This window comes from Anolis sagrei, chromosome 7 (assembly GCF_037176765.1).
Source record: "Anolis sagrei isolate rAnoSag1 chromosome 7, rAnoSag1.mat, whole genome shotgun sequence".
Taxonomy (NCBI): domain Eukaryota; kingdom Metazoa; phylum Chordata; class Lepidosauria; order Squamata; family Dactyloidae; genus Anolis; species Anolis sagrei.
In genome coordinates this window covers 29,630,580-29,644,390 of record NC_090027.1, presented here as the reverse complement: position 1 = coordinate 29,644,390, position 13,811 = coordinate 29,630,580, and the positions used below count along the sequence as shown (strand labels likewise).

General features: G+C 41.9%; 1 protein-coding gene across 1 annotated transcript in view; it reads right to left on the bottom strand.

The window, feature by feature from the left end:
* The window catches only part of LOC132782822 (opioid-binding protein/cell adhesion molecule homolog), a 1,106,315-nt gene extending 1,093,194 nt beyond the window's left edge, over positions 1 to 13,121 (bottom strand). Inside the window, exon 1 of the mRNA XM_060787768.2 lies at positions 12,815 to 13,121. Coding sequence (XP_060643751.2) covers positions 12,815 to 12,875 — 61 coding nt within the window. The 5' untranslated portion in view covers positions 12,876 to 13,121. The remainder of the gene's footprint in view (positions 1 to 12,814) is intronic.
* Positions 13,122 to 13,811: the final 690 nt, after the last annotated feature.

The window sequence follows — 13,811 nt, the reverse complement described above, 5'->3', positions numbered from 1 at the left end:
TCTCACTCATTCTGAAATCATACTAAAGTGGAGCAAATGTGCTCTGGGTACTTATTTATGGGCTTGCACTTCATCAGCAACAACTTTCTGTCGCTCTGGTGACCAACAATGGATGAGAGGTGAGAACTCTGAGTTGTGTGGACTAGGATTAATAGAATTCTGCCATATTAATTATCAAGAACTGCATAACTGAAATGGCTCAACCCAGCCTGAAAGCTGTGACGTTTCAGCAAAGAGAGCCAAAATAGTATAGCAACATTAGCTGCAACTGAAAGAAAGCACTGCTCAATTTTTTTTTTAATAGCATATTGCTCTTAAATCCAGAATGAAGATACAAGGCACCATTATGAGCTGAACCAGAACCACAATGTTATCAAATACAAAGGCTGTTCTGTCACTTACTTAGCTATTTAACTGTCAGCTTCCCATACAACCCTCGATGTTAATAACCCATTTACTAGGATGGAAGATAGCTTTCACTTTAGGCTCTGAATTGGATCTCTGCAAAAAGAATCAGGTGGCAAGAGAAGGGAAAGATTGTGCTCCCAAACACTTTCAGTGAGAACAGACAATACTAGGTTAAAACCTAATCTAAGCGATATAATAATCTGAAAAATACTGTAACTAATTATAAAGCAATGTTACAGGCTCTGGTTTCTTTGTTCCAAGCACAGGAGTGAATTTGAGAGAGAGAGAGAGAGAGAGAGAGAGAGAGAGAGAGAGAGACAGAATAAAGGCTCATAAACAAATTACTTTTGGCAGGAAGTTGTGTCATCCACTGTCAGGTCAAAAACACAGTTTTTGAAGGAGACAGTTCACCTGTTAAGACAGTCTACAAGTCAATAAGCATCCTGGAATAGCTCAGATGCTCCATATGCATCTGTCAAAACAAGTGGATAGATGGCAATCTAGCAATGTACTCCCTCAATGTTAACAGTAAGGGATGGACAAGGAAATCTGTGGTCCTCCTCCTTACTTTGCTTGTGAACCTTGGCAGAGAAGCATGAATCTATGTCATTATAAGGAACCTGTCTATCCTTTCTTCCACCTCAGTCATTGGGAGATTGCCAACCTTCCAGCCAGACCAGGCTGACCTCCACAACCCCACTGAAAGCAAGGTGAAAGAGAACAAAGTGTCCACAAGGAACTGACTTTTTGATCTCAGATCCCCATGTGTAGCATTCTCATCTGTCAGCACAGATCAAAGTGGTCTGCTGTGAGTCTGTCTGCCCAGGGCTCTAACTGGTGTCATGGTGAATGACCCTGATTAGGATACAAACACAGCTGGGGGAGCCAAAGGCAATGCAGACTTGCATAATCTCCATGCACCAGCTTCTGCAGGCTGAAAGGCACACCGCGTCGCTATGGAGCTCTGACATCTGCAGTTGGCATTCGACTCTGAGTTGGCAGAAGCAGGAACTCAGTCCTACAATGGGACTTGCTTCGGTGTCTTCTGGTTCCTTTGCCCTAAAAATACCCCCCAATCCATCCTATTGCAGCTGCGAAGAGCTGGCAGGCTTACTGCAGTCACAAAGGTAGGGCACACTGGGATGCACTTTCTCATAGGGCAAAGATAAAGCAAACTAGGTGCATGTTGCTTATCAACAAATCTGCATAAACATGTGCTTGCAGATACATAGAGGTGGGGAATAAGTCAGGAGACATGAAGGTGGTGACAAGCAAAGATCCCATGGGATCTGCCCTACTCAGAAGCCTGATTTTTTTTAAAAAAAAAAACAAAAACAAAACAAAATCAGGAGACAGAAATCAAAGTTGAAGATTAGCCTCGCCACTTTGCATCTTCAAAGGATTCCACAAATGACTAATTAATCCCGGTGAGGCAGGTGAGCATTGTAGCAAATCCATGGGCTACGGTTGTCACTGCACCAACCATGAATGCCGGCACAGTGACAGCTGGGAGATTTCCCTTCCTCTCTTCTTCAGAGCTCGCAAGACCCAAGACAGTTGAGATGAAGCAGAAATCCTCTTGAAAGGATGAATTCTCATAGGATGTGAATTTGGTTTTGACTTACAAAGTGCTAAACCACTGGAGTTCCTTTCCTACGTACTCTGCAGTGTCCTTCTCCTCCTTAAAAGTTCCACTCAAAGCTTTCAAATAGCCTAAATACCAGTTTTATTCAGTCTACAAGGCCATTTCCCTCTGAGGCACTACTTCAGGTTTCTAAATTGACAAGATACACATTGTCACAGTCACATATAAATTGTGTGAGATAGGAAAGACACCCTTTTCCAAAATGAAGCCTCAACAAGGCAGTTTGGGAAAAGGCCTGTTGTCCACAGACATAAAGATAAAATTCAAATAGGAGAAATTAAAATTTCAGCCTTGCCACAATGACTTTTCCACCCATCCTTCTCCAACTATGTAAATGCTATGAGTATTTGTTTGGTCCAATGTGCGAGAAAACCCTAAAGGAGGTATTTGCTGGCTGAGTTCAGAAAGAAAGGGAAAAATGGAAAGGAGTTGTAGTTGCCAGGGCAAAGGAGTGGTCTCTTTTTGCTTTTAATAAGATAGTGTAATTTTCAGTTTTGTATTTAAGAAGGTTCCTTCTTCAAAGGCTTTTAAACAGAGGCTGGATGGCCATCTGTCAGGGTTGTTTTGATTGTGCCTTTCCTACATAGCCGAGAGTTGGACTGGATGACCCGTGTGGTCTCTTCCAACTCTATTATTTTATAAAAGGATAAATCCTTTTCAGTATAATTTCTTTACACATGAGTTTTTATTTGGGGCTTTAAGGTTGTACGCACATGTTGCAGTAATACTCAACAATGGAGACTGAAGAGACATGCAATTAAATCCGGCACTGGTACTTCATTAGATGCCTGGAACTTTGGGGACATTGCCAATGTGTCACATTTAATATAGAGTTTGCTGTGTTATTCAAGATACGTTTGGGAACTTAAATTGTGATTATGTTTGCAATATGTCATTGCAGTTGGCCTTGTAGAACCCTGGAAGAGACATACCATCTTCACACTTTGATAAACTTTCACAGTTTTAGAGTTATCCATGACCCTCATTTCTGCAAAATAAAGCTTAATTTCAAAACTTGCACCTGACTTTTCCCCAAACCAGTGACTATAAGTCTAAGGGAGTTTCAATCTGCTCAGCAGCATCATTTCTGGCTTGGGCAGATATGAGTTGTACTGCTTTACCTCTGTAGGACACCTGTCTAGAAGTCAGGTCCAATTTATCTAGATTCTCTTCCCTATGATGTCATAAAATTGGGGAGAATTAGATGGAGATGGAGAATATAACGATCCAGGCATCACAGAATGAAATGTTTAGGTTGATCTGTGAGAGCTGGTGGGTGGATAATGAACTTTACTGGTATGCACCCATTCCTTTTTACCTTTGCCTCGCTTCCCATTTCCTTTCAATCAACATTCATATTATAACCTACTTAAAGCAGATGCCTGACTTCCTTTTTAAGTGCTGAGGTTACTTTCTACATTGCTATGTGCATCAATGATATGCTAACGGCAACAACATGCTATTATTATCCAACTGCAAGGAGAAAACAGGTACACTGCAGATAGGTGATTATGCAACAAACATCCCCAGATGACTCATGAAAGTAAACCAAACTAGATGCAGCAAAGAATGACATTAAAATGTCATGGATTGATAACTAGTTGGTGAAAGAAATCCCTAAAACAAGTGAAGAAATATAGTGAGCCTCCATATCCACAGATTCTGTATCCAGGGACTCAACCAACCATTGCTTGAATATATTCAGAGGAAAAAAATACAAATATCAAAATATTTATATCCTGCTCTATGGAGATCTTGGGGTGGTGGTTTGCAATGAAATCAATTTAAAACAATAAATAGCAACAATAATTTAAAATAATAAAGATACCTTGTACTGTTTATCAATTTAAATGTATTGAAACTGCTGAAAATATTGTAACCACCAGACATCCAGAATTTGCATAAAATCAGTTTGGTCCACTGGCTTTAATAAAATGCCAGATTTTGAGTTGGCAGTGAAATGATCCCAACATTGGCATCAATCGGGCTCTCAGAACGAGGAAATTCCATGACCCTTTGAGTAGCACTCTAGAAACTGTAGAACAGTACATTTCAACCTGTACTTCAACAGCACACTACAACATTGGATCCAGCAATTTCCTGCAGCATTTTCCAGGAACTGGAACTATTTTATTTATTTATTTTTGCTCATTTCTTTCCAGGAATCTCACCAGTAATGGCATCTGATGGCTTATGGACCAACACTAATCCATGGACTCTGAGTAACACAGCTGTAGAGCAAGGGCAGAGGAATTGCAGACCATAGTACTCTTTAGGGTTGTGCATTTGGGGTAAACCTTGACCCATTTTGTGTCATGGCTTTTGATGGGGGCCCCGTTCCATTTTTTGGTAGTCTCCCAAAATTGGGAGGGCAGATATCTGTTTTTGTTCTGAGGTGCCAAAAGATCCATTTTCTATTGGACTGTTATTGGGAGGCGGGATGGGACTTCCCACTCAGGCTCTCCTTCCCAGGGCACATTTTAAGGAGGCTTCCTCTTACCTGCTTTTTCTACTCTAGAGGTGGCACTCGGCTGCAGGCACTGGCAGGCACACACCACGCCAGCCAGCCACACATTCTCCAAAGCATTTTAAGGAGCTTTCCCACTTGCAGGTAAGGAAGAATGGTGACCTCCTGGAAGAGGAGAGTAGTTTTCAGGGAATGAGGGTTTACTTTTTGTTTGCTGGATGATTTAAAACCGTGATGCCGAAAAGCAGGCCAGGAGCTAGGACCCACTCCTGCTTGCTTTTCATGTCAAATGGATTGGTGTACCTGGGGGGGGGGGTCCTTTTTTGTGCTCCCAAAGTATTGAAAGAAACAAAGGAATGAAAGAAATGGGATAAATGAATCCCACACACAATAGTACTCTTATGGTCTTCAAGAAGCCTACAATCCACACCTTCCCCTTCAAAAAAAATTCTAAAGTAAGACCCTTGACAAAACTGACAAAATTCTCCAAGCCCTACAATGTTAGACTAGGACCTCACAAGAGAAGGGTTCAACAGTCCCCAGTGTCAAGACCTTGCGTCTAATGGCAACCAGATGCAGAGCCTTCACAGCAGTGGCGCCATCAGTCTGGAATGCTCTGCCACCTGAAGTTCGTGCCCTGCAGGACTTACCAGCTTTCCGCAGGGCATGTAAGACATACCTGTTTCAACAGGCTTTTAATGTTTGATACTGTTGTTTTTAAATTGTTTAAAATTGCTTTTAAACTTTGTTAGATTTTAGCTATTCTTGTAAGCCGCTCTGAGCCCCAGGGGAGTGGTGGCATATAAGTTTAAATAATAAATAGATAAATAAATAAATAAATAAAACACTGCACTCAACCATGAAAACCTTGTGTGATCTTGGGAGAGTCACATGTTCTCAACTTCAAGGAAGGGTGATGGCCAATCCCTCTAAAGAAATCTTGCCAAGGAAACCACATACATCCAAAACAACTTGTAAATACACTGTATACAGACATTCTGATATTCCGACAAGACAAAAAAATCTTTCATTTTGAGAACTGCCCTGAGGAATGGCCAGCTTGTAGAAATAATTATGAAATTTGCTGCATTGATTAAGTCCACAGAGAATGCAATATCCCTTCAGGAGATACAAGACATTTAAGTTCTAGGGCACTGAGAAGGAAAATCCTTGAACATCCCTAGTTGAAAGATTTAACATCCTTGTTAATTTCCTTGAGGCAACTGCATGATTTCAATTTGACTGAAAGCTAGCATTTCTAGTGTGGGTCACATGGGTAGAGAGGTAGTCTGCTCATTGACTTGAACTGGCTGCTATTACTTGTTGGAATTCCTGGATTACAGAGTGATGTACATCACCAGCATTTGGATGGGTTATTGATGAAGTTATATATCCTCCATGACTTCTCAGTAACTTTCAGATGGGCAATGGATGCACAATAGAGCTTACAAGGTTGATTTCAACACTCACGCAGATTAGTAAGAATATATGCAAGTCCACGTCTGCTCATTTCTTGGCATTCATCAGTACTCTGTAGAATTTTTAAAAAATGCTTGGCAAATGGTTTTCTGACTGTAAGAAGTATTTTTTTTAAAGTAGCACAATCTAAACATTAGAATACACATCACAGCACACCCCTTTAAAAAGTCTGAATATGACTATGTTCAACATACAGATGTTCTTGTTTTTTTATCACTAGATGATTGACATCCTGACGGAGACTTTTTTTACATGAGTAATCTTGCACAGATTATACACCACAGATAAAACTTCTGAATGAAATGTGTTTAAATGGCGTGCATCTAGTTCTTTATATTTATCACCTAATACACTGGAGCCCCCGGTGGCGCAGTGGGTTAAACCCCTGTGCTGGCAGGACTGAAGACTGACAGATCGCGGGTTCGAATCCGGGGAAAGGCGGATAAACTCCCTCTATCAGCTCCAGCTCCTCATGCGGGGACATGAGAGAAGCCTCCCACAAGGATGATAAAAACATCAAAAATCATCCAGGTGTCCCCTGGGCAACGTTCTTGCAGATGGCCAATTCTCTCACACCAGAAGCGACTTGCAGTTTCTCAAGTCACTCCTGACAGAAAAAAACCAAACAAACCTAATACACTACTTGCATTGCATGCTGGAAGCTGAAACACAATACTCAAGATGAAAGAATATCTGAAATTAGGATTAGTAAAATATCCAGACTAACCCATTAGAAAATTAGATTATTTGCTTGGTAGACAGTCTACCTTAATATCTAGGAACATAATTTTATCAAAGGATTGCATCTGTGTTAATGATTTCCAAGTCTGGAATCTCCCTATTCTTGAACAAGTGGCGCACATCTCCAAAGCTTTTATATTTAAAGACCATTCTGATTTTGAGAGGTGTTTATTCATGTCACAGCTAGGCATCCTGTAAGTGCAGTAGAAAGCAAAACAGAGAAACCTCCGAGAGGTAAAGAACTGAGTTTATATCTCATTCCTCCTGTCACTGATATGCCGCTCAATGGAAGCATCAGGGACTTCACTAGAATGGATAATATGACTTTCCTCTTGAAGAACACAAGAAAATGTGGTGGCAACTGGCTACCTTTTGAGCTAATACAACAGAGCACAAAAACTGGCTGTAGAATGTCAATCATAACACTTTTCCACACTTTCCAAAGTGACAGTTTATATTTATTTCCAACAAGGTAACAGGAAGCACCTTTAAAGCACTCTGGACCACCTTATTTCCTCTGCTGTAACTGGAAACACCAGCCTTTCTCGATTTTCCATACATTTGTCACTTACTAGAATTTTTAGTAGACCACTTCATAGACATCTGTCATCATTGCTATTCACAGGAAAGACAGGAGCTGTCTTGGACAACTCAAGGGAGCTAAATTTCAAGAGCTGGCTTAAAGGAATATGCATTCATGACACAGTTTGTTTGTTTGATATCTGGAGAGGAAGGCTATCTCTTTGGGATCTCTGTTGAGCACTCTGAGAGATCTTTTTGACTGCAATGGAAGCAAAATCCTAGTTTAAGACCACCATTTGGACTGGATCAACAAGGTAATTGTTACACTGTAAATTGGATAAGCTTAGTAGATGTAGTAAAAGCAAAAGCTGTGTGAATATGAAGTTTCCTTATGAAGACACAAATTCATTTATTACAGCATTACCTGTTCTGACTGGAAGATGTTCTCCATTATATCTCAAAGGAAGGTATCTGAAAGCATTGAGTCATGTGATGCTATAACTGAAATTTACATCAATTGAACCTGGGACCTTATGTTGTATATGCACCATATAATGGAAAATTTGCATACCACACATCAACTGTGAAAATATCCATTCCTGACCAAATATTCCTTATCATCCTATTACTCCTTAAATTTCAGTTGCAATCCATTGATTTTCCCATTACCAGAGATACTCTGCCTGAAAATCCATTGCTTTGGGCAAGTCAATTTCTCTCCCTCAAAGATTCCCAACATGAAAAGAATTAGCCTCAAAAATGGTCCACAATGACAACATCTCTTGTCTTCACACAGTTGCAAAGTGTAAGGTACTTTTTTTTCTCCATGCGCCTAGATGATTTAGGGTTTCATTATTGCATTAACCTTCCAGGTCTTTAAATTCTGCACATCTAAATTGGCAGGGAGGAAAATACAAGTCCCTGTTGGGAAAGGGGGAACTAAAAGCACCATCCAAACAGAAAAAGGAAGATAATTATTAACTGAGGAATGCAGGGGAGGGACCACAATGAAGCCATTAAGGCTAATAATAACTTTGCAGAGGTATTTTCTGTATGAACCGTCCAACTTCCTTTCACTCTTCTCACACCTCTTAAAAGCCTGTTTCCTTCATACTTCATTTGCCTCAAACAAAATTCCAGCCATGACTGAAATGACAGGAGGAGGAGAAGTTAGTCTCTGAAACAATGGGCAAGGGGCAGTGGTTCCACATATAATGGGAATTAGAGTAGCTTATCCCCACAGGATCGTATGGGGCTACAACTTCCATCATCCTCAAGCAAGACCTTTACAGCATGTGTAGTCCAACATATCTGGAGGTCTCCTGACTGGAAGGAGATGAATTGGGTGGAGGAGAAGCTTGCTGAATAATCAACAACTCGTCCCTAGAAGTATTTTGGCCACATAATGAGAAGACAGGAAAGCTTAGAGAAGACAATGATACTGGGGAAAATTGAAGGAAAAAGGAAGAGGGGCCGACCAAGGGCAAGATGGATGGATGGAATCCTTTAAATGACTGGCTTGACCTTGAAGAGCTGGGGGTGGTGACGGTCGACAGGGAACTCTGGTGTGGGCTGGTTCATGAGGTCCAAGAGTTGGAAGTGACTGGATGAATCAACAACAACAACGTCCCTAGAAATATTTAAAACATGCCATACTTATGAGCCTAGGGACAATAACACAAAGATTCTAAGTTTCAATTTCACTAATGATAAAGGGCCAACTAGCTGGTTCACAAATTTACCAAGTGAAAGCACAATATACATATTTCACTATTTGCAAAAATTGAGGGGTTTTTTGTTCAAACCTATCAATGCAGTAATCCTTATCAATCACCTTATAGAGCAGGCTGATCAGATGCTACCATCCCTATACTGCAGATGGGGAGACTGAGGCATTGGCGCTCACTTGCCTAAGCTCCACTATAGTCTAGTTTATGTCTAGAGGAGGGCAACTAAAATGATCAAGGGTCTGGAGAACAAGCCCTATGAGGAGTGGCTTAAGGAGCTGGGCATGTTTAGCCTGAAGAAGAGAAGGCTGAGAGGAGATATGATAGCCATGTATAAATATGTGAGAGGAAGCCACAGGGAGGAGGGAGCAAGCTTGTTTTCTGCTTCCCTGGAGACTAGGATGCAATGGAACAATGGTTTCAAACTACAAGAGAGGAGATTCCATCTGAACATGAGGAGAACTTCCTGACTGTGAGAGCCGTTCAGCAGTGGAACTCTCTACCCCGGAGTGTGGTGGAGGCTCCTTCTCTGGAAGCTTTTAAACAGGGGCTGGATGGCCATCTGTCAGGGGTGCTTTGAATGCAATATTCCTGCTTCTTGGCAGGGGGTTGGACTGGATGGCCCATGAGGTCTCTTCCAACTCTTTGATTCTATAATTCTATAATTCTATAATTCTATGGCTCATACTGTCAATATTATATTGAAAGATGTTTTGCTGTTTACAGGAAGACAAGGCAAAAGGTAGCTAAAATGACATTATTTTCAAACCCCCCTCCAGAGCTTTGAGACCAAGAGACTTCAGTTTTGTATTCATAGTAAAATAAGATTCCTCCACCACACCATACTGTAATCATATATATCTGTATTTTTTGAATTGTGCTAAAATATATACCTTCCGAATTGTCCTAAAATGGAATTTCTCAAAAGACTAGTGTAGTTGTACACACCTGTGCCAAAACCCTTCATATTCTAACATTATCCAGAAGTGGTGTCTCCAGTGTGGCTTTTGAAATAAGCACCATTTTGACTTAAGAAGAGTTTCATTATCAAGATGTCAGAGAAAAAGTATTATTAGAAAATTGTGACCAGTTCTCCATAATGGCTTGCAATCTCTTGGTGCATTATGCACAGAAGATGGAATGCTAGAACTTCTTTTGTAGATAAGTGAGAGGAAAAAATGAACAGGAAGAAGAAGAAGACCTCTATTCCTTCATGCTCCCTGCCTTTCCCTACCAACTAACTGTATTACTGTTATTTTTCTTTATCTGCTATGGTTCCATACTATATAATCCTGGGGATGGTAGTTTGGTGTGGCATTGGAGCTCTCTGGTTGAGGTCTCAAGATGCCCCACCCTAAATTGCCAATCCCAGGATTCCATAGGACAAGACCATAACATTTAAAGTAAAATAACAGTGATATAATTGTGTAATCCAAATGGGCCCAATATCCGTAGAAAGAACTGCCATGGTTCAGCCTTCCACTGAGGCAGGGAATCATTTCCTACTATCAACTTAGCCCATCATAGATAATGGGTAGATATAGATCATTATTTACTACAAAGGGCCTTCCAAAAAGACCCCACTCTTCAATTCCCATGACTTGAAGGATGAGGAAGGATGTATTTTGCCCTGGGCTGGTCTAAAAGATAATTTCTTTCCCCACCCCTCTGTCTCACAAAGTGATGAGCAAGTCTGGAGATCTATTAGCCAAGAGATCCTTATCACAGGATTTAACTTGTTTTCCCATTGTACTCAACTATTGACTATAAGTCATCCTAGTCTAGAATCCCCATAGTTACTATCTGTCTAATTGAAGGGTAGGTAAAAAGGACCACCTTTCCTATAGGTTAGGGGTATGGCGGGGTTAAAGACATATGGTGGGGGTATGGTGAGCTCCAAGTGGAAACCAACCACAGTCTGCAATGACTTAGAGTGTGGGTGGGGTGAAGAGATGCCTGAAGAAGAGGCTAGGTCTTAGTAGACCACACACTAAATGTGGGTCAACAGTGTGACACAGCAGGCGGAAAAAGCTAATGCTATCCTGGGCTGTATCAACAAAACATCGCCTGGGATGTTGCATGCAATTGTGGACACCAGAGTTCAAGAAGGATAGTGAAAAGCTTGAATGTGTGCAGAGAAGGGTAACCAAGATGATGAAAGGTCTGGAAACCAAGTCTTATGCGGAACAACTTTGGGATCTGGATATGTTTAGAATGGAGGACAGAAGACTCAGAGGTGATATCATAGCTAGCTTTAAATATCTGAAGGACTGTCATGAAGAAGATGGAGTCGGATTGTTTTGTGCTGCTCCAGAGACTAGAACAGAAACCTATTCTGCCTTTATCTCAAAGTGAGATTCAAGGTGGCATGATGCTGGGTTTAATTCTAGTGCTTGTTGCATCTAGGTAATAGAGAAAGGCCCCCTACTGCCCTAGTGGACCAGTCATTCCATCCTTCCAACCTCTGGTGAAAGCTGTAATTAACACAGGTAGCAAATGCACACAAGCTTAGCTATGTCTCATACCAAGCCTTCCTCCAGCACAGAGAAAACTGTTGTCAGGCTTGCATTCAAAAGTCTGTATAACAGATAGACATATTAGATAGACATATAAGATATCATACATGCTTGTGAATGCATTGATCCCCCAAATGCCAAACACAACATTACACTTTGTTTTTAAAATTCAGCAATAACAGCTATTGAAGCCACTTGATTGGACATTGCAAGATTAAGACACTCATTCAGGTTGTCTTTGGGGGGGGGGGGGTGTTTCACTCTTTTCCCCATGAAACCCTTTCCAGTCATTCCTCCCTCCCCACCTCCCCCACACTCCTTATCCATTTTATATTGGGACAGATGTTCAATTTCGTATTCAGCTACCCACAGTGAGCGCCTGTCTGCAGAGCTCAGAGCCAGTTAGCGCCAAGCTACAATAAACCTATTCAGACTTGAATTTTCAGGAAGAGACACTGAGTGATCCTAAAGTATCCAAGAATTGCCATGATCTCAGCCAATGATGAAACCTCGTGGAAACAAGAAAACTCAGAACACCTGGTCTGGGTTTCTGACCATGCAACATGCTGCCCAAACAGGTAGCTGTTGGAGCCAATTTATTTTTTTATTCTTTGTCCAGGTTTTTTTTTTTTTGAGGGGGGCGGGGAGTAAGTGAGAATTAAGATGAATATCACTCCAATTACTACCACTGTGTAAAAGTCGCTTCCTGTGTCAATACAGAACACAAGAAGGAAAACAGTTTTCTGTAGTGTAGGGAAATGAGATAAGAAAAAAGACCAAGGTGTTGAACTTGGATGGGAAAGCATTCCCTTCCCTTTCCAATGATCTAGAATGGGGGGATGTCAGAAAATGAAGGAAGAAAGAAATGTTTCTGAGAAGTGTTCTTGTCTCCACCTCTTTTTGCACACACACACATCTATGCATTCGAATGTTCACCGTACAGACAGTCCCTAATGAAAGTCCTGTCCCCTCCCTATTCTGCTCAAGAGCAGCGACTGTCCGAAGCCAGCACACGTTCCCTGTGGGAGAAAGCCGAGGCACCTCTGCAGGACGAAGCACCGGCTCTAATGTCCACATATTCCCTGCTTTCTAAATCTGACAGCACTCTGCCACAAAGTAGCTGTAATTAGATTAGAACAACAATAATACACACATCTGGGCAAAAAGCGTCAGGTCTGCATCCTTGGCATGCCCAGTGTTTTCCATCCTCCTCCCTTCCCCACCCCACTCTCAGTTTTCTCCCCCTAGAACACCTTCCTGGGATACATGGGGAGTGGGATACACTGTTCCCCTCCTCTGTGTGACATACCTGGGATGAAGAACAGGGCAGTTGTGACCGTGAAGACGATCCAGCAAGCAGGATGATACATCTTGAGGAGCTGCAGTAGTCTGAAGCGGTTCGGCTTGCCGCTTTCCTCTGTGCTGAATTCTGAGTAGGTTTAAATCCAATGTTTGCAGAGGGAGGGAGAGTGAGTTAGTGAGCTACAGAGAGAGAGAGAGAGATGGGGACAGGCAGTCAGTTGTCTGATTTTTCTCCCCCTCTTTCTCCCCCTCTCTTTTCCACCCTGCACATAACACACAGGCAGGAGAAGCCCTAGCACCAGCACTCCCAGCCTGTATAGGGAGAAAGAGAGCAGACCTCCTACCAGGCATTCATTGGTTCTAGTCTCCTGAGTGACACATTCTGGCTCTTTCGGGGCTTTTGACACTATAGGGAGTTACATACTGCCAACTGCTCCCTGGATGGCACTTGTTATATGCCCTCCCTGCCTTCCTTCCTTTTTTCCAAGTCCATTTTATGCACAGTGTTGGTGTGACTATTCCCAGGAGGGTGGATAAGAGATATCAAAGTTTGGGCAGGCTGAAATTTGGTGCCATCATCAGTAGCCCTTTAAAAAAGGAGAGAAAGGGGAAGTTTTCCAAACAAATGATGCACATACAGAGTCACACTTCCAATTACATGCACGGGATGCCCACTTGTCAGTTTTCATGGCCCCAAGCATATTCAAGCACACAAGCTTGGGGATACTCCTTCCACTTAGATGCCATGGAAAAATGCAACTTGTTGAAGGGGTTGAAATGCTGCCAGGAATGTTAAGATTCAGTCTGCCTGCTATTTGAGTAGCTTCCCATCTTGACACCAAGGACACAGTCAAGTCTACATCAGAGCAGAAGCTTCGAAACTGGGAGTAAAGAGATCCCACTGGGAAGAAATGAGAAATGCAGGGAACTGTAGCCAGTAGTGAACATGTGCATCCGATAATTGGTTGGAAAGGGGGGGGGGGGGGGAGAGAGAGAGAGAGAGA